General features: G+C 44.2%; 1 protein-coding gene across 1 annotated transcript in view; it reads left to right on the forward strand.

Moving 5' to 3' along the window:
- Positions 1 to 16,512, forward strand: part of IFT74 (intraflagellar transport 74) — a 452,022-nt gene extending 435,510 nt beyond the window's left edge. The window contains exon 20 of the mRNA XM_078676711.1: positions 16,008 to 16,512. Within this exon, the coding sequence (XP_078532837.1) occupies positions 16,008 to 16,123 (116 nt within the window). The 3' untranslated portion in view covers positions 16,124 to 16,512. The remainder of the gene's footprint in view (positions 1 to 16,007) is intronic.
- The last annotated feature ends 7,739 nt before the right edge of the window (positions 16,513 to 24,251 follow it).

Genomic DNA, 24,251 nt, shown 5'->3' on the forward strand with positions numbered 1-24,251 from the left:
AAGTTCTCGCAGCTTTCTTCAGTTTGGGAAGTTATGGTGGCAGTACAGCCTGACAAGTTAATTTTTGCAAATATTTCAGCTCTTTGCTTGGACTCAAGTAGGCTTTGATACAACTTCTTGAAGCCTCCCTCACTTGCATTAGAGTTCACAACGAAATATGTAATTTTACTGATAACCATAACACACCAGCATGTTTTGTGAATCCTACTCCTGGTGACATCCAAGGGGATATAATGTGCCCAGTCAGTATTTCAGACGCAGTCCCCTTTTTTCCAGCACCACCAACGTGGATCCCAAGGTTGCTCATCTTTAGTTCAACTGGAAATTTAAAAAAAAAATCAAAGTGTCTCCCCCTAAGAAATAGTGCGTTAAGCCCTGCAGAGACTATACGGGTCAGATGTCAATCACTGACCCTCACGAGATCTACCTTTTGGGCATGGGCTTGGCCTACATCACACATCCGTGTGACTCCTGTAAGAGAATGCACGCCAAGGCCAGTAAAGAGGGGTGTTTATGGCGAGGCCAGGGCCAAAGAGGATAGACAAAGGTCTCTTCAAAATCATCCGGGAAGCACAGACATAAGAGGCGGCAGGGAGAATGTATGGAGAAGTGAAGTAAATTACTTAAGGGTTCTCCTCACCCATCAGACTCTTCCTCAGAAGCTGAGTTAGTGGCAATACTAGTGGATCCTATGCTATTGGTGTCGGCTGATCCCAGCCTGACTTTGTTACCCATGCCACAGGATCCAACTCCAGTGTCTATTGCTCCTTGTCCCCTCCCGGAGATCCTTACTCCAGGAACAGTTCCAGCGTTTGTTATGAATGCTAAATTAGAACATTTTTTGAGGGATATTTTTCTTCCAGAATCTCCTTCAGGCCCAATGGTATCAGAGGGGTTGCAGTTTGGACTCCCACATAAGAGGCTCCATTTGCTCCGTTTATGTCCCAGGCCTTGACTCCTCCAGCGCAACCTGTTTCACAACCGGCATCGTTGTCGACCTCTCCTACACATCTTTCTCAAGTGCTGCTTCGCCTTCTCCGATGCCGCTAATGTCTACTCCTGAGCCGGTACTGATAGTGCTGATTCATATTCCTCTCAACCTCCTTCTATTCCTCCAGATCTAGAAGAGAAGCTCTAAAATGTTTTTTGAGATGAGTCAATACAGGTGAGCAGAAACCCTCCATGAGTTGTTTGGTAAAGATTCAGCTCCCATAAAGGATCCTTTTTCAGAGGGGGAGCCAGGACTTCCACACTTTACTTCACCAGATCCTGAAAGGCAAGTAACTTTGATACTTAACCTGAATTAGACATGTTAAATCCATTTGGTGCCTGAACTCCTGAAGTAGCTTCCTATTATACTGTTGTGAAAAAGGCAGTGGAGAATTACGTGTTCTTTCTATTGAGGCAAAATCAAACATCTTAACTCATGTTTTCCAGTCTCCCTCCCATATAGCTGAACCTCTTTTGTGTTTCACCGAGGCTTAAGTGGACCTAGTTCTATCTACCTGGTTAAATCTCTCTATCGCCCTTGTGGCTAACAAAAACATTGCCAGATTGTGTAGACCTGTCCCAGGAGACCCCAGCTTCTTATCCAGTCACGCTTCTCCTGAGGAGAGTCTTGTCGTCCAGCCATCATACTCTTCTACATTCCCTCCTGGAGCCTTCCCAGCATCCCCCCCAGCATCCCCTCCTGATAGAGGCTATGAAAAACTGATGTTCTCAGTAGGAAGTTTGGCATGAAAATGACTCAATACCACTTATTTGTTAGGGCATTACACTTATGCAATGTGGGATATGGTAAATCTAATTGTTCTGAATCTCCCAGAACACCCACAAGATAATTTTTCAGAATTAGTCTGTAATGACAAAACAGCTTCTAAATATGTCATCCAGTTGGGGCTTGACACAGCTGATTTCATGGCAAGAGTCATGGGATCTTCAATCTCTCTGAGATGTCATGTTTGGCTCAGGACCTCTGGATTTCTACCAGCATCTAAAGTATGTTAATTGACCTCCCATTTGATAGTGCGAGACTCTCTGGGGATAAGGCAATCTCTGCACTTAAAAGATTTAAGATCAGCAGAGCAACAGGTCCCTCATTAGGTCTTCAAACTTTATTAAAGCATTTTAGTCAATTTTGATATACTCCAGGATTTGGATTTCGGCAGGGACAACCTCCTCAATTACATCAACTAGTACAAAGTCTGCTCTAAAGTCAGTACAGAGGTCGTGGAAAATCTGGAGGCCAAACAACCAGTAGCTCGTTTTCATCCTCTTTCTACCAACCGGGCCAGGAAAACAGCTCAAGTTGAGTCTTATTGGTTTACAAACGACCGGTGGGAGGCAGATTATCCAATTTTCTCCAGACCTGTAAGGTAGGTCCTACAAAATAGTAGAAAAAGAGTATACTCAGCTTTTACTTCAGTCTTCTCCCAATATTTCCCATCCCAGACTTCTCAGATAGAACAACCTCTATATATTGTAGAGTGGGAAGTTGTTCTACTGTTGAATAAAAAAGCAGTGGTGTTGGTCCTACATCAGGAAATTGGGCATAGTTGGGCATAGTTGCTACTCACAGTACTTTTTGACCCCTAAAAAGGATAGCTGTCTCCATCATATCCTAGACCTCAGGATCTTGATTTTTTTTCACATTAAGGAAAGTTCAGGATGCTATCCCTGGATAAATAACTTTTGGATTTAGAAGAACAAGATTGAATAGTGTCATTGGATTTGCAGGACGGATTTTCCTACATGCAATCCTGCATATGAGCAGAAAATACCTACATTTCGTAGGAGGGTCCACTCATTTTCAATGTGTGGGACTTCCCTTTAGCCTACTATAGTTCTTTGAGTCTTTACAAGGGTGATGGCAGTGTCTCAACTCAGATGATTCTAGACAGTTGGCTTCTAAAAGCTCAGTTGTCAGAGATGGTGTCTCGGCAATTCCAGTCCACAGTATCCCTGCTGTTTGACCTAGGTTTTTCTACAAACCGGCCGAAATCTCACATACAGCCATCTCAGCAACTCTGGTTCATAGGGGCAGTACTGTGTACAACATCTCTCTGTGATTTTCCACCAGCTTAGAGGAGTCAAGACTGTCACTCCATGAGTATGTTGTTTTGAGATAGAGCTCAAATTCCAGTTCTGAGGGTCTTATGCCTGTTAGGTATGCTGGCTTCTTGCATCCTATTGATCAAACGTGCACGCTGCACATGAGCTCTTTCCAGTGGTGCCTTTGCAAGCAGTGGTTCCAACACGGGGGAGACCTATCGGACACTATGTTCTCTGGGGTCAATGTGGCGGATCTCTCTTGGTGGAACGTGGAAAACATGCTATCTTTAGACTTACAGTGACCACGGTTGTGACAGATGCCTCCACCCTTAGGTAGGGAGCACATCTGGAGGATCCTAAAATCAGAGCTCTTTGATATCCAGAAGAGCAGGTTCTTCATTTCAGTGTACTAGAGCTCCATAGGCCAGATCCAAAAAGAGTGGTTAATTTTTACATAGAGCAAACAAAAGACTTCACTAGTGATGATCAGCTCCTTGGGGGCTACATGAGTAAGAGAAAAGGAAGATCAATTAAAAAAAGGACATTGTCAAGATGCATTATTTCATGTATTAAGATTTGTTATTTACTAGCTCATAATCAGGCAGTGTCTGATGGGCTGCTCTAACAGGTCTAGAAGAGAAGCTCTAGAAGAGAATGCGTATGGGCTGTTTTTTGGTAAGCTCAAATGTTTACTGTCACTAAGCTTAGAAATGAATACAAAAAAGGGCCTAGTTGACCGACAGTGAACATAGGATATGGGCAACACTGTACTATAATTGCAAAACAAGTGCCCAGGAAACGTTTTTGAGCCATTATCAACGCATTGACCAACAAATAAGTTAGGAGCAAATGATTACATCCCAGACACCAATTGAATTGCTCTCATAAAATAGCTTTATGGTACCCCGTCCAACTCCAAATAATCTCAAGAGAAGTCTCATGAGGAAGACAAAATCACAACTTGAATGTATTGTAATCTCAGAAGCAAATACCAACGGAACACAGGCCCAAATGGCCCACTACTTTACCTGACGTGGCGGCACAATTCTCTGCAAACTTACTATTAAAGAACCTTGAAACTTGGGCTAACCAACTAGGTTTGATACTATTTAATCAAACAGGGTTTCATGCCTGGAGCTGAGCAATCACAAATATTTTGCTTTAACAATATTAACTGAGGCACGTGTAGAACTAAGGCATTACCATATACTTGTTTTGTGGATTTAAAATCCACTTTCATTAAGGTTTTAGACTATTATTCTGGCAAAACAAAAGCTTGGATATATTTCTTCCACCCTCCTGAGTGCAATACTTTATTGTGCTCAAACGCCTCGGTCTGTATAAAACTAGGAATGATGCAACCATCTGAAAAAAATCTTGACCCTTGATGATTTAATACACGGTTGGATCCTAGCTCCATTATTGTTTCACCTTTATATGGCAGACCTGAATGGATCCCTGGACAAAATCAACTCTCATCCTATACATCTGCCTTTCAATCCAGTTACTTCTCCCCAGTATGCAGTCAATATTGTCCTGTTAAGTAAAACCCCAATCGGATTACAAAGATTAATAATAACTTTGGCATGCTCTACTTAAAAACACGACCTGGAAATAAATTATATGAAAACAAAGGCTGTGACCTTCGGGGATAACCCAGAATCAAAGTAAAAAACACTAAAGTGGTCATTGGACCAGGATTTGTCTACAGCTAATTATTACACATACTGGGGGTTATTTTGAAACAATATACAGTTTTATCCCCCATCTTAATTCTATAAAAGCAGAGATAAGTCTTAACTTTGGCTTTCAAAGTGCTAAATAAGTAACTGAAGCCCCCTTCTTTAGTATCCATTCTTAACATTAGCCGTTCAAATTAGTACCAAGCATGTGCTACAGTTCTGAAATACTGAGAGGAAAAAACACCAAGTATATGGATATCCATCAAGCAAAACATACAGGGTTCTCGTTAACCTCCAGACGTCCACATCCTTGGTACTGATCCGATTAGATTTAGGGTTTATCAAGCAGGATTTTGCAGGACAAGCAGCTTTAGTCAAAACCTGCAAAAAACGGTGAAATTTGCATTAAAACTCTCAGAGCTATTTGTTTTGGAAAGAAATAGTCACCCAAACAAAGCACAACCCATGGGGATAGTATTTTGAGCAATCGTTGTTCGCCCTCAATATTCAAGATCTATGGGAGACGGTGTTTTCACAAGCCATATTTAAAAAACAAACTAATAAAGAGGCAAAACGACTCTCACACATGCCAGATAAATCCTAATTACCAAAAAAAGCACAACACCTGGATGATAATCAACTTGTATAATGAACCAATCCAACTGCAACATTTAAAACATATTTTTCACCATACGTCAAACAAAACATTATTTTACTTCGATTTGGAAACATCTCAATTGAGAACTTTACACTGCACTGGAAACAAACCTGGAGTCCTCAAAATCGCAACCTTTTTACACATCTGCATTTTCCTGCTATTGCACCGGAATGAAGGATTTTAGTTAGAAGTATGTTTAACCATCTGGAAAATTCCATCATGCAGATAAGGGATCATTTAAACATATTAATTTAGGAAATAGAAAATAAGCAAAAATTGATAGACTTGCAAAAAGAAATATGTACATTTATGTCGAAGCCGCACGCTCTGTCATCTGGCTTGCTGAAAACAAAAGCTCAGTCAACTTTTTGTCATTGTTTCTTTCACTTCCAACAAAAGATATTCAATTGGATCTGCTTTGTTAATAATTCTATTTAATTTTAAGTTTGAAGGAGCAGCAGTGGGCACCTATGGAACTTTGAGTAAATGCATAAGTTACTGCAGCCTCTTTACAGAAAGGACATATGTGTGTAATCCCAGGAACCTCTAGTAACAAAGGCACTACAGTCTGATTACAACAGGGTCATATGTCTGACTCTAGGGACTTTTAGTAATGGCTTAAGGTACTGCTATAGGTAAGGATTTGTGGCTGGCTCCAGGGACAAAGTTTTGATGGTGAGTTGCATTCTTCTGCTAACATCAGAGAGTTATTTTCCTAATTACACATTGCTGTATCGTTCACTTTCATCAGATGTCAATGTACTTAATTGTTCATCCTCACTCCCTTAATCCATATGCTTTATCCTCTTGCTTTCTTTATATTTCTCATCTGTTTGCTTCTATGTACAAGTGCCTGCTATTAACTTTGAATATTATAATAACTTCTTCCCGAACCTATAGGAATGCATTTAGAGCCATGAAAATGATTATCATCACCACCCAGAATTTTCATATATATTTAGGACTGAGAAACCAAGCAAAGATTTTTAGTCTTACAAAAGTGAATATGCAAATGTATGGGCTATTGAAAGGGTTGTGGTGTACACCTGTTGGACCTCAAGTAATGGCATAACATACTGCAGCCTTATTACGAGAAGGACATATGTCTGATTACTCCAAGGAAGCCATGATCTAGTGTACTGCACCCTGCTTGGATAAGATTGGTTTCTGTCTCCAGGGACCTACAAAGCGCCACTAGGTACTGCACCTAGCTACAGAAAGGAGATGTGTGTCTGTCTGTACAAATCTTTGGTAATGGCCTACGGTACCACAGCTTGCTACAGAAAAGCTTTAGAGTTTTGATTCTAGGTACTTCTAGGAGCCTAAGGTATTGCAGAGTGCTATTAAAAGATGTGTCTATAAACAGATTTGTTTCTGACTCCAGGGACCACTAGTAATGACCTAAGATACTGCATCCTGCTAGGAAAAGGGATTTGTGTCTAGTTCCAGGGGTATTGTTTTGATTGGATGAGTTTTATTCTTCCACTGCTGACATCAGAGAAATATGTTTCTTTTTGCATGTTTATGTACCAATATACTTTTAGTAGATGGCAGCTGGTTTAGTTGTTCCGCCTCACTTCCCAACTCCAGGCGCTCTGCTCTTTCACTCTCTTCATACTCTTGTTGCCTGTTTCTACACACAAATGTCTACTACTAGCTAAGAATGTTATTGAGTAACGGCCTAAAGTACTAACCCCTGCCTCATAAAAGAGTTTGTGTTGATTCGAGTAGCCTCTTTCAGAAAACATTTGTTACCGACCCTTAGAACCTCTAGTGGAACAACTGTAGTGTGCTGCAGAAAGGGACTTGTGTCCCACTTTAATGAAGCCACTAAAGGAAGGATTTGTGTCTGACTCCAGGTACCTCTAGTGAGGTACTACAGCCGGCTTTAGCAGTAAATTGTGTCTTGTTAGAGGGATCTGCAGTAATCAGCAACATTAAAGCTGACCAGTGTGGCTTGCAATTTCAGTTATAAGCCCGACTGTTTGACTCCAGCAGTGCATTTTTCTTTCTTTTTCTTTTTTAAAGTGGCATTTTGGCTTTTCCATTATCTGTAATGAAGAGGCATGAAGACATTCAGGCCTTCAGATCAGCCTTTTATCACAAGTGGGGTTTAACATTTGTAAGAAAGCAGCTAGAGCAACTTCTGACTCGTCAGTTATCTTGTATTTAGGCTGATTGCTTAACATATTTTGATCCATAACCTCCTACTAATTCTACTCTGAAGGCAGTAGTACTGGCTCTCCAAACGTGTACTCTTGTTAAAAAAATTCCAGTCTGACGCCTAGGCCACAATACTCATGTTTTTTTAACAGACCGTTTTTTTTAATACTTCTTACGGTAAGGATGCTTCTTTTAGACTAGATTTTGTCAGCAACCTCTATGATTGAAGCTGGGATGGCGTTTGATATCTCCTTCAAGTGATATTGTCTGTCTACTATTGTTGCAGCCAACTCCCAAGATGGGACTAGAACAAAGTAACTGAGTAACAAACGTTTGCATCATGTTATTTCTTGTACGCAAAAGCCTCATCATGAGTTGGCTGTTAATTAACTATGAAATAACCCAACCAGGTGTGGGATTCTTACTCAATTCAGATTTATACATTTTGGAATGAATGCGAACCAAATAACCCGCTGCTTGAGCTCTCATTCCTGCACACTTTCCCTCCTTACAAGCTCTTTACTCTGAATACAATTTTCCAAGTTTTCTCTGCCAAAACTCCTAACTCCGTTTCCAATATCTGCTAGAACCCTCACAGCAGTGCCATGAGACCGTATCCGTGCTTAATAAGATCCAATAATAATAATAATAATAATAATAAAACATGTCTGGGAAAATATTGGCGATGCTGGTTTTTTTATGCTAAAATTGTAATGCCCACGCAGGTGCACACTCCTGTATGTTCCCACTTTTGGATTTTCAGCTACCTTGTCAAAGAGGGCCATAGTGTTACCTCTTCCTCCCTTGCAACACCCACCCTAATTTTCCCCTTTCGTCATAGGCAATGCTCCAACTCTTACATGTCTGAAAAAACCATAGAATTAGGTTGAGACAGTTATTGATGCGTAGCTATCTGAGAGAGAACTGGCACACACAGGCAGGCAATAGTGTAAGGTTCCCCATATTTGGAGAAACAGAAACTCTCTTATCACTTTTCTAATTTTGTTTATGGCTGCAGGCCTCCCAACCAGTCAAGAAGAAGGGAGAATTGGTTCAGTGAGTACTAGACTCTCCTTGAGGGTAACATTTCATTTCTCTTCCAGGGGATCCTCATCAAAGTCATAAGCATTAGAATATTCCCGCCCATGTGCGGGACCCCGGAAACACTATATTATATGTGCCCCACATATATATACTCATATATATATAAATACATATATATATATAACATGCAATAGCAGCCAATAAAAACAGAGCTGAAATATGCTGTGTAGAATTTCCACCATACATGTAATAATAATAAGCATTAGAAACATGAGAAACAACACAAAGTTTGTTTTAGAAACTGTTTTAATGCTCAGAAAGCAGTAGAAATTCTTATAACTCACTGGAAGCATAGAAAGCTCCCAGGCTGCATTGCAAACACACAGTCTAAAAAGACTGAAAAGCTAACCTGTAGCTACATAGCAATAAACTGACACCGTGCCTTTAAGGCACTCATGACCCCCAGTATCCCATCATGCCGCAGGGGTGACAGTTAGGTCAGTTGTTCTTTCCGGCTCCTTCAGAGAAGGACCCTGGTTACACAGCTCCACTAATTTTCCTGTTTTTTGACAGAAAAACTCTTCACTTTTGACAATTTTTTGTTCTTACTCGACATTTAACATCTAGTCAAGTAAGATACTGTCTTTTTCAGTCAATTTGGGGAGCATTTTCTCCTGAAAATGCCTTCACTCTTTGACAAATGCCCTTCTTGTGGCAACAAGAAGGCCAAGTCAGACAACCACGACGTCTGTATCCTGTGTCTGCCTGAGGAACATGATCCAGGCACCTGTCCTCATTGTGAACACCTGTCAGGAAGAACTTTAAAAGACAGGGAGAGGATTCGCATTTATGGCCTAGCTCATAGGTCATCAAGAGGAAGATCTCCGGTGAGGAAGGGCTCCAAGAAGACTCATTCATCTTCCAGAAAGAAGTCTTCATACCCCTCACCCTCAGCGTCGGGCTCGGCGCTGAGAAAAGAACCACCGGTGGATCATTCATCGTCTAAACTACCGTCGACGGCTGGCTCGCCGTCGAAGAGAAGACCAGGTACGTCGACGACGTCGAAGGATCCAGTTCCATCGTCGAAATCCCCTCCGTCGGCGTCAACCGGCCGACGTCGAGGAAGGGAACTCCGCCGCCGTCAACCAGGCGACGGTCGGCGTCGAGATCCAGGACCCCTCCGCCGTCGTCAACCAGGCGACGACCGGCGTCGAGGGAGGTCACCCCTCCGCCGTCGTCATCCAGACGTCGACCGGCGTCGAGAAGTGTGACTCCTCCGCCGTCGTCGAAGAAGCAACGTTCGGCGTCGAGGACCAAGACCCCTCCGCCGTCGACAGGGAAGAGTCGATCGGCGTCGAGGATGCAGTCTCCGTCGGTGTCTCGTCAGCTCTCGACGTCGAGGGTGTCCAATACCCCTCCACCGTCGTCGCACAGACATTCGACGTCGAGGCAGAAATCTCCGTCGACGGCTGATCATCACCGTTCGACGTCGAGAGAAAGACCTCCGTCGACGATTAGACATCGTCACTCGACGTCGAGGCAGGGTGCTTCGTCGACGACAGGACATCGTCGTTCGACGTCGAGACTTCCGTCGACGACTGGGCATCGTCGTTCGACGTCGAGGGAGAGGGCTCCGTCGACGGCCGGTACTCACCGTTCGACGTCGAGACGTGGAACTCCGTCGGCGGCTGCTCATCGCCGCTTGACGTCGAGAGACCATACATCCTCGCAAACCAGATTGTTTGATCCGCCGACTCCCCGAAAGCACTCGACCACGAGGGAAGATCGCTCGGCGTCGAGATGTTCAGATGTGGTGATGGTAACGGAGTCAGCTTCCCGTCATTCCACCTCAAGGTCCTCTGGCTCCTGCTCGCAGCACAGGTCTCCTCTTCAGGATCTAGTGGAGGAGATGGACAAGCATAGCCCTCCCAGGCGCAAATCTCCGGTGAGAACACCAACTAGATCTCCCAGAAGGACCCGATCTCCCAGAAAAGACCCAGAGGAGCGGGTCAGGTCTCGCTCTCCTAGACGAGAAGTGCGTCCGAAACGATCCAAAGAGAGGAGGCACAATGTCCACCGTAGACGTCGACGAACTCCGTCTACTTCCTCTACCTCTTCTACCAGGTCTTCCAAGAGGGACTACTCCCCTACTTTGACGGACAGTCCTACGTCCCGATCCTCCCCAGTGGATGACATTGGCACGTATCTGGACGTCTTGCAAAGAGGAGCTCAGAAGCTGAACATTGAAATTTCTGTCCCTCAGGTTACCACAACAGTCATTTTTGAGACTTTACACAAAAAGGCGATCACCCGTCCTCTACTGCCATTAGTTCCGGGGATTATAGATCCTGTCAAGGAGGTATTCCTAACTCCGGCGGCTATCAGAGCGGTGCCAGCCCGCATCCAAAAGAAATACAAACCGGCCTCTTCTGACCCGGTTTTTGTAAGATCGGACCCGCCAGCAGACTCTGTTATTGTGGCGGCGGCGAGGAAGACACACGCAGTGGCAGGTTCTTCTTCCGTCCCCCCAGACAAGGACAGCAAGACGCAAGACTCCTGGGGTCGCAAAGTTTGCAACTCAGCTGCGTCGACTCTTAAGGTTTCTAGTGCGGCTGCACTTCTGGGTCGGTACGACAGAGCCTTATGGGACTCTATGGAAAGGTTCAAAGCCAAGCTGCCAAAAGAAGACCAGCAGGACTTTGAAGAGACCGTGACTGAAGGATGTCTGGTGGCGAATCAGATGATAAGCACGGCTGCGGATGGTGCTTTCCTGTCGGCGCATTCCTATTCTCATGGGGTTTGTGCCAGGAGATCGGCATGGTTGCGCTTGACAGGCCTGAAGCCGGATGCTCAACATCGCATCCTTAATCTCCCCTTTTCGGGTTCCGCTCTTTTCGGTGAGCATGCGGACGAAGAAATGACCCGAATGAAGACGGAACTAGACACAGTGAAAGCGGTGGGCTTGGAAAAGAAGAAAGAGTTCAAGCGTCGTTTCAAGCCCAACAGGGGGAGAGGGGCTCAACAGAGGGTTCAAACCCCTCAATGGTCCCAAAGTAAAGCCCAAGGAAAACCCCAGTTTCGAGGTAAACCTGGCAGAGGTAGAGGAGGTCATCAACAATCCTCTACCACTACAAGAGGAGGAAAAGCCTGATCAGTGGCTTCCTCTGGCGCCGTTGCCCACTCCAGTGGGAGGAAGTGCTTCACAACACCTGGCAGAGTGGGTCAGCATCACCAAGGATCAGTGGGTGCTGAATATACTGCGCAATGGATACAAACTACGTTTCCTTGCTCCTCCAAAGAACATACCTCCAAAGAGCGCTTCCCCTCACCAACTAAGCTTGCTCCGAAGAGAGGTAACAGTCCTACTACAAAAGCGAGCGATAGAGGAGGTTCCTCTCGCTCAAAGAGGAAAGGGAGTTTACTCCAGGTACTTTCTTGTCCCCAAAAAAGATCAGGAGGACAAGTTCAGACCAATACTCGATCTACGACTTCTAAACAAGATCATCATCAGAGAAAAGTTCCGCATGCTGGCTCTTCACCAAATATGCCCACATCTTCAAGTCGGAGATTGGATGTGTTCGGTGGACTTGCAAGATGCGTACTTTCACATCCCAATTGCACAACAACATCGCAAGTACTTGAGGTTTGTCGTAGGGAACAAACACTTTCAGTACACGGTGCTACCCTTCGGTCTCAAGTCCGCACCACGAGTCTTCACCAAATGCATGGCGGTGGTGGCGGCTTTTCTGCACAAGAAGGGACTCTTCCTATACCCATACTTGGACGACTGGCTCCTAAAAGGTCCGTCTCCATTGCGGGTAACGCACGATCTACATCTGTGTCAATTGCACAAGCTCGGTCTCCATGTGAATCTGGAGAAGTCAGTCCAGCGGCCTACACAGTCAATTCACTACCTAGGCTCCGTTCTGGACACAAAAGTGGGAAAAGCGTTTCCTTTGGAGGAGAGACTTTTTTCCCTGAACCAGAAATGTGGAATTCTGATAGACTCTCGGCTTCCAACAGCCCGACAAGTCGCATCCCTGCTGGGTTCCATGGCATCCTGCATCTTTCTCATCCCAAACGCAAGGCTGAGAATGCGGCCTCTACAGCAGGCCCTGGAGGATCAATGGGACCAGGCGACAGGACTTTGGGAGGATCGCATCAAGCTCTCCCAAGCGACGAAAGACGCCATCAAATGGTGGACACGGAGAAAGAATCTGCTGGTGGGGGTTCGGTTTCACCAGCCTCTTCCAAACCAGTCGATAGTGACGGATGCCTCTCTACAAGGTTGGGGAGCGCATATGGGTCCGCTTCAGATTCAAGGCCTGTGGTCTGCGCAGGAGCAGACATACCACATCAATATGCTGGAACTCAGAGCGGTATTCCTGGCTCTCAAAGCGTTTTTACCAGCGATAGAGTCCAACTCAGTCCTAGTTCAGACGGACAACACGACCACCATGTTCTATCTGAACAAACAAGGAGGCACAAGATCTCGCCCTCTGTCTCGAGAGGCTCAGGCAATCTGGCATTGGCTCCTCTCTCGAGGCCTCACGATAGTGGCGGTGCACCTGCCAGGCGAGTTGAACGTAAAAGCAGACGCACTCAGCAGGCACTTCGAAGATCAGCCAGACTGGGTGCTAAACGACGATGTGGTGGAAGAGCTTTTTCGTTGCTGGGGTCGTCCAGCCATAGATTTGTTTGCAGACGACGAAAACTCCAAATGCCACGCCTTCGCGTCCAGGTTCCACCGGCCAGGGACTCAGGGGAATGCTCTGCTGATGGATTGGTCAGGGACGTTCGCTTACGCGTTTCCTCCCCTGGCTCTGATTCCGAGAGTAGTTTCCAAGCTCTGCAGGTCGAGCATGGAAATGATCCTGATAGCTCCGGATTGGCCGCGGCAGTGGTGGTACCCGGACCTTCTACATCTGTCTGTGTGTCCACACAGACGACTCCCTTGCAGGCCGGACCTGTTGAGCAAAATGAACGGGAGGATAATGCATCCCAACCTCCCATCATTGAACCTAACAGCATGGCTCCTGAGGTCCTGCAATATGGACATTTGAACTTGCCTCCTGAGTGCATGAACATTTTAAAGGAGGCTAAGAGACCTTCCACGAGAACGTCCTATGCGTTTAAGTGGAAGCGGTTTTTCCTATGGTGTAGGGATCATCACCTTGATCCGACTACAGGACAGGAGGACGTCATCTTGCCATACCTCCTTTCCCTAGCTACTGCTGGTTTGAAATACGCTTCTATTAGGGTGCATTTGTCAGCCATAGTAGCATACAGAAAATCTCCAGATCAGGTTTCTTTCTTTCAGGTTCCAGTGGTTAAGGACTTCCTCCAGGGGTTGAAGAAAGTGTATCCCCCTGTGCGAAATCCTTCTCCTCCATGGGAATTAAACCTGGTGCTATCCAGGTTAATGTCACCACCTTTTGAGCCCATCCACAAGGCATCTTTGCAACATCTCTCTTGGAAGGCGGCCTTTTTGGTGGCGATTACCTCTGCTCGCAGAGTCAGCGAGATTCAAGCTCTATGTGCGAAAGAACCATACACTATCTTTCATCACAATAGGGTAGTCCTAAGGGCTCATCCAGCTTTCCTACCTAAAGTCATCTCTGATTTTCATATAAATCAGTCCATTTCCCTCCCTTCATTTTTTCCAAATCCTACGACCCCAGCCGAGCGGTCACTTCACTCCTTAGATCTTAAAAGAGTGCTCAAGTTCTATTTGGAAATGACCAAAGGGATTAGGAAAACGGATCAACTGTTTGTGAACTATGGTTCAATGCGAACAGGTTTTCCAGCGGCCAAGAGGTCCATCGCGAGATGGATTGTCTCTTGCATTAAATTGGCTTATCAGCTTGCAGGCAAGCCTTTGTTGCAGTCACCCAAAGCGCATTCCACTAGAGGGAAGGCCGCTACATTAGCCTTCTTGCACGACATTCCAATGTCGGAGATATGCAAGGCTGCGACTTGGAAATCAGTTCATACCTTTACGAGACATTACTGTCTCGAGTCTGATTCCAGGGCCGATACTCAAGTAGGACAAGCCTCTTTGAGGAATCTATTTGGGTAGCCTAAGGCCTGTACAAGCTTAGTGAATACTAGGCTTAATATGGTTTATTACTGTATTGTTACTCCTTTGCCCGCAGGGAGATGAGGTGAGGCTCGCTATTCTATTCTAATGCTTATGACTATTGATGAGGATCCCCTGGAAGAGAAGGATTAGTTACTTACCTGTAATCCTAGTTCTCTTCCAGGGGTATCCTCATCAAAGTCATAAGCAACCCTCCCGCCTCCCCGGGCAAAGGACATTCTTTAATAAGGAGATATGGTTAACCTATTTGTTATTGGGTTTATTTTCAGTCTCCGAAAAGAACAACTGACCTAACTGTCACCCCTGAGGCATGATGGGATACTGGGGGTCATGAGTGCCTTAAAGGCACGATGTCAGTTTATTGCTATGTAGCTACAGGTTAGCTTTTCAGTCTTTTTAGACTATGTGTTTGCAATGCAGCCTGGGAGCTTTCTATGCTTCCAGTGAGTTATAAGAATTTCTACTGCTTTCTGAGCATTAAAACAGTTTCTAAAACAAACTTTGTGTTGTTTCTCATGTTTCTAATGCTTATTATTATTACATGTATGGTGGAAATTCTACACAGCATATTTCAGCTCTGTTTTTATTGGCTGCTATTGCATGTTATATATATATATGTATTTATATATATATGAGTATATATATGTGGGGCACATATAATATAGTGTTTCCGGGGTCCCGCACATGGGCGGGAATATTCTAATGCTTATGACTTTGATAAGGATACCCCTGGAAGAGAACTAGGATTACAGGTAAGTAACTAATCCTTATGCGCCCCATTATCAGCTGGGTTTGGTAACTTCACAACATATTGGAATTGGTTGTCATGGGTCTAAATGAGATTTCACAGCTTTAGTAGACACTCAGTGGAATGTGTCAGATTACCAGGTATTGCAACATACAAAGAAACGTCCAATGTAACATCTGGATAGATTATTTTCAGGGGTGCATGTCATTTGACAGTGCCGAATATATATTTCTTTCCAGTGATTAAGCTACCGACTAGTATGCAGTGTCTGGTACGTGATCTGTTGTGCTGTTCGAGAAGAACACAGGCTGTTGGTACACCAGTTTAAGAAAGTCAGACTACTAACAGAAGTTGCTTTAGTTTCTATCCAATTAAATTTATTCGAAACAAAACTAGACGGGTGCAGTGGCGCAGTAAAGATTGAGCAGCAGATCTCTAGAAGGGCTCCAAGCCAAGGTTTACCTGAATACTATTCGGCACATGCACATTTTCTACATTCTTGTATCGAGATACATGAGCAGTATTGATGGGCAGATGGCTTTCCTTAACTCTTACCATCAGTCATTGCGTCAAAGAGCCAAGAGAGCGACTACCGGCCAGTGATGAAAAACGTGACAAAGCAGATTGAAGACTACAACAAATCCCTTATTGAGGCTCTGCAGAATTCTAGGAACTAATATAGGAGCCGTTTCCCTGTATGTTAACAACTCAAAAGGAAAGAATAAAAAGCATTTTTTTTAAAGAATTCAGCCAGAAAATGAACTGTGCAAATCGTGTGCAGTTTACGTTAACCGAAATATGAAGTTACCAAATGATCATAACCAGCTTGTTAAAATGTCAGCAGCTGTACACAGTTGTGTTATTTTTTTCTATGTTCCTTTCTTAGTAATAAAGTATTTTGCTTACAAGCACCTTTACCAAAGTTTTTAATGTTAGTTTTGATATTTCTGTTTTGTATGATGTACAATGATATTGGATGTGACCAATACATGTACTTATTTATGTTTGGTTTTCATGGCTTGTTAACTTGATTCTATGTCATATATATTAAATGATATAAAATATGCTTTCTCTTCACCTTTTTGTTTTGGAGTAAGTATGGCATTACCTAATGTAAGGTTTTGTGATCAGTTCCTTAATAGATCAAAAGAATTGCACATTGTCGTATGCTAGCGAATACTAATGAAGTTGTCTCTAGTTCTGTATTTAGATTTTGTGCAGCTCTTGTATCACTGCAAAGGCACTGCAGGATATGTTTACTGAAGGAGAGAGAAGCTACTGTCGTATTTCCTAGAGTATGTCTAGCCCATCCACCGAGTGGAACAGTATGTATCTAAGCGCTAGTATGAGTTTGTGTGGAAAAGAATTCCAGAGAGTTGAACCTTGAAATAAACCTTGAAATGCTGGCTTTGTCGTCTAATCACATAGGAGGGATCTAAAATCATAGGAAGATAGCATGTGTGGTCCCAGGTTTGAATTAAGAATTTTCTTTGATCTAGCGCCATTGAAGGCCTGGTAGTGAGAAGTTGGAGATGAGGTGAGCTGCACAATGCTGGGATCCTTGGATGTCGGTTTGAAACTTTGCTGGGCAGCTGCACCTCAATAGTCCTAGAAGAACAAACGTGTTGGACCTTAGAACGGTGCTGTAGACAATTTGTACAACTGAGGGAGAAGACCGAGGCCAATCAATTAGTAGTGTTTTAGGGACACTAGACTAATGTACAGTATTTGTATTCCTATTAAACTCTACTGATGCAAAATCTCTCACTGTATGAAAAATCAAGGTTTGTCCACAGTCAGGCCCTTTACTGTAAGAGGTCATGTCAACTGTGACCTTCACAAGGTGGGTGCCACTCGCCAATGGCACTCCATAACATCATTCTCCCCACCTTTACTCTTGAACATCCACATGCTTTGTGTCTCTCAGCTATTGTCTGCCTCTTCTTACACAGATGCCACCGCCATATGTTAAATGGATGTTAGTCATATCAAGGAAGGCTACTATGAGTCCTAAACTACTCCAATGGGCAACTAATATTCACTTTCTCCATTTGTGTACACTTGTTATTGCTATTAGTTGTGGACATTACTCGTGCAATTTCGAGTAGCATAACTGTTAGGCCTGTCAGCCTTAGGGTGGTCTTCCCCCAAAGTTTTTCCCTCACCCTCCTAGTTCTCTGAATTTGATTTTGTTGGCCTTAGGACTCTGTGCACTTTACCACTGCTTACCAGTGCTAAAGTGCTTGTGGCCACTCCATAAAATATGGTAAATTTGGCTTACACCTGATTGGTGTATGTAATTTACATGTAAGTCCCTCATAAAGTGGTTTACCATACACCTAGGGACTGCACATTAAATGCTACTAGTGGACCTGCAGCATTCATTGTACCATTCACTTAAGATGCCCTTTAGAAACATTTCTATGTCCTGCCATTGCAGCCTGCCAGCAGTTTTAAACTGCTAATTTAACTTAGCAATGTTACCCTCATTGCCAAGTCTAAAACTCCCTTTTTATTACTTTTAAGTCACCCTGAGGTAGGCCCTAAACAGCTCACATGGCAGCGTGCATTGTAATAAACAATTTGGACATGTATGTTTCAGTTTTACTTGTCCTGGTAGTGAAAAACTCACACATTATGTTTCCATTAATGTAAGTTCTGCCTCTCTCATACGGTAGCATTGGGTTACATTATTACATTTAAGACGTGCAGACTTTTGATTGGGAGCAGGTAGGAAAGTTATGTTTGGTAACTGAGGCATTGTCATTTATAATCCTCTTCAATGGTAAAGGCGGATTTTAAGTTGCAATTCGGAAAATGCCACTTTTAGAAAGTTGCCATTTTCTTGTCCCAACCATTTGATGCATAAAGCCTTTTCTTGAGTCACATGACTAGGTGTGAGTAGTAGTAGGCCATTGAATATTCCTCCCAGACAGGCGCACTATAGAATGATTAGGTGAGCCTGGATGGGCCATCTCAGGCAGGATGGGGACGGAGCTGGGCACAGCTCCACTTACACATCAATAGACTGAGCCCTGCTGTCCCGCAAAGAACTTCACCTTAGCCTAACCCTAGCCAGGCTGGAGGCAGAAAATTCCAGACACGTCTGTGGGGATTTCCTTTAGAAGTATCTCCCACTTCGAAGAAGGCACCAGGGATAAAAATGGGGCTCTTAGACCTAACTCTTCAGTTCATTCCTGGACCTGCGGAAGGACTCTCAGAGGACTGCCTTCTGCAGTGGCCATCTGTGTACTTCAGAGGGACTGCTTTTCTGCACCAAGAAGGATTGCTCTGCTGCCTGGGGCCTGCTCTAAGCCCCGGAGGTCTGCCCTGCTGCTTCAGTCCTGCTCTTCTCCTTGAACCCTGGACTTCCAGAAATGACTCTGAGGGCTAATTGGCTGGCTTCCTGATCAGAGCCTCAGTGACAGAAAAGGCTCCAATCATCTTGACCCCACACCTGAACTCTGCCTAAGTAAGTCCTGACCCTCCAAGTGGTGCCTCTTCAATCCTGGACCCTTGGAAATGGTGCAAATGGTGCCCAGATAGCCAAAATCCAAAACTTGAGACTTGTTTTGGAAACAAAATGCACTGAGGACCAAGAAGAGACCAGTGCCTTTCTGCTCGTTGATCCGCCCAAGGTGCATTGCCGGTTGGCCTGACTTTGTGGCAGCTCCCCTTACATTTTTCTCTGCAGTTGCAAATCCTGTTCAGCAACTCCTCACAGAAAGCGTATCCAGCTTCATGAAGCTCTAGTTGGCTACAGCCTGCAGCATAATCCTGCTGGAGATCATTGACTTCCAAAAAAGAGACTCAGTCCGAATGAAGGAAGCTTCACCGTGACTTCCCAGAGCTGCTCCTCGTCAACAATGCCTCCTTCTCTGACACCACCAGCTACCTTGCCCGCTGAACTTTACCTTCTCAGACATTTTTCCTTGAAATTTCTCTTAAGTCTAAAAAATAGGGGAGTCACGGACCAATCCACCTTGGGTATCCGTACAGCACTTTATCAGGGTCAGCCATTGCTTTCGACTTTACCTCGGTCTTGCACGACTAGATGTCTGCGTTTGGCGCTTTGTAATTTTAGGCAGTAGTTTTCACTTTCAACTTAAAAAATTCATAACTCCGGTTCTACTGATTAGATTTGTGTTGTTTTGGTGTCATATAGTTTAGTAAAAAGTCCTGACCCGGTTCCTTAAGTGACACATTTGATGTCTCAGTTTCTCTTCTTTCAATACCTGCACCTATGAATCTTGTCTGCGGTTCATAGTTTCTATATAACAATTTTGGAGGGCTTCAAATTGTTCTGGATTCGATTTATACTTAGAACCCTTCAATCATTTCTTTAGGTTATTTAAGCGCTCCCAGTCAAAGATACTTTCTTCTGGAAAGTGCTTTTATCCTCACCGTTAGTGCACCTGACCTAGTCAGTAAAATATTTGCAGATGCTTTTCGAATACTGGTGGTATATCACATGGGCGAGAGTCTCATGCTGGGGCCTTTTCCTGGTTAGATCTTTCTGTCCGCTTTTCCTTACTGCACTCTCAATCACAACCAGGTACACAGTTATGGGTATGCCGGACAATACTTATGCCATGAAAAAAGATGGATAGAAGAGTAAAAGGAGTAAGGGTGGGTCCAACACTTCTTACCTATCCTCTCATAGAGAGCGGGGTGGTAGGGAAATTATTTTACGTCTGTACACTGACCCACTTATATTCAGACATGCCCAGTCAAAGTCTTTTAGAGCTTGCAGAGGTTACGGTGGAGCAAAATCAGTGCACCTTTTTCACTCACACATTAATCCATTAGGTTCTGTCCTACGGGTTTCAAGCATTCCTGTTCTATACCGTGGATTGCAAGTACACCTCTAACTCGTGTCAGCCCAGGACTCCACCTGTACCTACCAAAAAACAGTTTTATCCCCTCATTACCGACCTAATTCTTCAAATATATACAGTTAATAATCCCAAACAGACTGCATATTTTATAAGCACTAGAGTTGTCCACCAGTTGGTTGAGTCAAAGACTGAGTGCTCCTCTACCCAATTGCCCCAGGAGAATGTTGGGCCAGATGTACAATTTTGCATTTCCTAAAAAGCGACTCCATAGGAATTTCTATTTAGTAAATGCAAAATGATATGTATGAAATTACCGATTTTCTAATAGTAATAGTAATTCCTACACAGTAAGAATCGTTATTAGGAAATTGCAATTAGGAAATCCCATGCCATTCGTACCAATGGGCTGGTTTTGCATTTCCTAAATAGCAATTTCCAATAAGGAAATTGCTATTTAGGAAATGCTAAACCAAGGATGGCTATGGGCTTAAGGCCACCCCTGAACGCATCCCAAAACTAGTGGTGCACATGTAGAGCACACTCATGCCCTAGGGGCATGTGTGGTCTCCATTGCACTTAAAAAAAGAAGAATCTTTGGTTGCTTTTTTAAATTGCTCATGGTTAGCATCGACTTTGACTCAATGGTAATTGCATTTCCTAAATGCTCATTTTGCATTTAGTAAATACTTTGTACTTGTGCTAAGAATCCCCTAGGAGCGATTTTCTGTATAGGGAATTGCAAAACGCAATTTCTACGCATTTTGCAATTCCCTAAAGGGCTTTGTACATAGGAAAAAGCAGTTTCGCATTTCTTAACATGCCGAAATTGGGATTCGCCCAGTTAAGACATGCAAAAGACCTATGTACATCTGGCATGTTGTGTCTTAACTTTAGCTGCTGGTGTTGTGGAACCCAAACCATCTCTGCTCCCGACCACCAGTCATGCACAGGCACTTCCCAGGAGTAATGCACCAGAATTGTTGAAGAAGATCTGCACAGACACCAATGGAAGTCTGAGAAAGTTTATTAACAAAAAGAAGAATCGATATCCGTGACTCACTGATTCAGTTTGCTGGAGGGTCCTCCTGAATCATAAAAAATAAGCAAGCTTCCTAAGCAAAGACAAGACACAAATCTATAGACTTTTTTAATACAGGATTTCAATGAGGCTTGCATGCGCTTGTAAAACAAAAGGAGTGTGCAGATGCAGTAGTCTGAGATCATGAGACGACCTTCAAATCTCATCTTGAGAGCCAAGATCTGAAAGAGGGTACCGGAGTCATCACCTCTGGAAGATCGCCTGCTTGATGGGCCTCTCAAGTCGAAAGCAATATCCTTAACTTACAAGAAGCTGAGTAACAACCTCCCAGACACCTTCCCGAAGCTCAGGGAGCGGTAGCAAGAAGAACTAGGCCCTATAGAGGACAAAAACTGGCAGTTGGCACTGACGTCCCCACGTGCTGCAGCTATCACTCAGAGATTTCACCTGATTCAGCTTAGAATACTCCATCAATCATATATTACAGGGACAGTTTTGGCCAAGATAGGCCCACACCTGATGACAGATGTGTAAGGGGATGCGGTCAGCAGGCCACATTTTACCATACATTGTGGTCCTGCCCCAGGGTACACCCCCTTTGGGAGGGAGCCACGAATCACATGTTCACAGCCCTGGGAAAAGCTATAACACTAACCCCACAACTCAGATTATTGAATATCTGGGAAGCCACTGACCTAACGGAAGTCGAACAGCAATTCACAACACTGGGTTACACCCTGGTAAAGAGAGAATTGGCTATGGGATGGGGGGACATAAACCCACCTCGTGTCACCCTAATGGTCAAAGAAATGGGTTGATGTATGCTGGCAGAGACTGAGGTCTATAAGGCCCGGGGATGCCCCAAGAAATGGGATAAGAAGTGGTCACAGTGGAACAAAAACAAGGGAGATCTATGTGTGTCACCCATGATTGAAATGGAAATGCGCAGGCAAAAGAGACTGATAGGAGATATGTAATGAGTAATTCTTGATTAATGTTTTTACTGGAATATTTTGATGAAAATATGCAATATGACGTTCAATAATGTAATGTACTACTGTGATTTCAATCAATAAACAAAGTTTAAAAAAAATAGTAAAAAAAAAAGATCTGAAAGAGGGGCTTTAAATCATCAAAGACCATCACATCCACTTAGACACAGTTAACTTGAGCAAGAACACCATGGTGGCGGTGGTTACAGTTACACCAACATGCATTTTTAAATTACAATACTTAGCTGCCTTACTGATGCAAATATAGTAGTGACTCGGCGATACGGCGAGCGCAAAGTAAGTGGTTTTATTTATTTATTTATTTACTTTCACCTTTCCTGTCGTATTTCGACCCACCTGCCCTCCCCCCGCCTCCCCTCACTGCCCCGCCTCCCCACCCCACAGTCTACTTTACTCCTATTTTCACTGCGTCTCACTGAATTAGTTCTCTAACAGTTCTCTTTGTTGATGACTGGCAATAAATAAATAGACTGACTGCTTACTTTCTAACAAACAAATTGGTCATTTAGATATTTTTAGAATTTCTCTGCTATCCATTGCCATGGAAAGTGTTGTGTTAGTCACTGCAGTAAAGTACTGCATCCATGTCTCATTCCCAGCTCTGTAATCACTTACTGATAAATGTATTAGATATTCATTTTCTGTGGTGTTGCTTTTTTTCATATGTATGGTTCATTAAACCACTGCTGTTTTTCCCAAAAATTACCAGAGCAGAAAACATGTTAGCCATAGCTTGCCTGATCTACATTCATTCACATGTTTGTCAAGGTGTGTTTTCACATATTATTGCTTCTCGCACTGCTTGAAAGCAGTGGGGCAATGCTCCTCAGCCACACTGACATAAAAAACTTGGGTCCAGGTTTGCATGTTGATCATGTGACATCAAGCAGTATCATCAGCTTTTTCGTACTAATGGTTGTTATCGCCAAAGATTGACCCGCAGGCAATGTCAAAATTGGTCTGTTATCTAATGTGGTAACTTCCCATCAACTTATGCAAAGAGGGTCTGTCTGGGGTGACCTAGGGCAAACACCCTTTAGATTTAACCCTTTTCATGCGTCGCGGTGGGCGTGTACGGATCGGCCGTACTGCGCACGCGTAGAATTCGCGCGCACCGCGGGGGAATTCCAGACGCGTTTAAGGGTTTAACTAAAGGCATATTAACCAAAATAGTTGGATCTGGCTTTGTGTCAAATTCTTATATCTGAAAGAGACACGTTAGTGATAGATTCCTTAGCTTAGAATATCCCCAGGCATCAGACTGGATCAGGAAAGTTTTTTCGTCAACAGTACCCTTGCGCGTCGGTAGACTTCGTCGTGCGGTTCCGCGTATGTCGCTGGCGTCGTAGTCGCCGAGATGACATCGCTGGAGATACTTAGACGCGCCCACGTGCGCTGACGTCAGTTCTTTCTTTTTCCGCACCAGCAAGCGCAGATCCGGAGAGAGCGGTACCCCCAGTAATTTTTTGACTGAGTTTTTTGGGACTTTTGTCTCTGTTTTCAAGTACTATATCAATCTACCGGTGTATAGGGATTCCCGGTTTTAAGTCTTACGCGGCCTGTCCCCGCACAATGTCGGTGATGGACCCGCACCGGGAGTGTCTCTGCTGCCTGGGGCGCGACCACAACTCCGAGTCGTGCCCCCACGCCCGGCCATGGCTCCGAAAACTTTGCGGGAGCAGTCCCAAAAGTGGCTGAAGGCCCAGGAGTCGGCTCCGCGCCGTTAACGGTCCCGGTCCAAAGGGAGGTCGAGGGACCGGGCGCGGAGCCATCACCATCACTCAAAGTCTTCGGACTCGTAGTCAGGTAAGGCGAAGCATAAAAAGTCAAAGAAGCGTTGTTGCTCTTTGCCTTCCCCTAGAAGGTCGCGCAACGCGGCTACGGGGGCCCCTGCGGCTCTGGCGGAGCCTACGCC

This window comes from Lissotriton helveticus, chromosome 2_1 (genome assembly GCF_964261635.1).
Source record: "Lissotriton helveticus chromosome 2_1, aLisHel1.1, whole genome shotgun sequence".
NCBI lineage: Eukaryota > Metazoa > Chordata > Amphibia > Caudata > Salamandridae > Lissotriton > Lissotriton helveticus.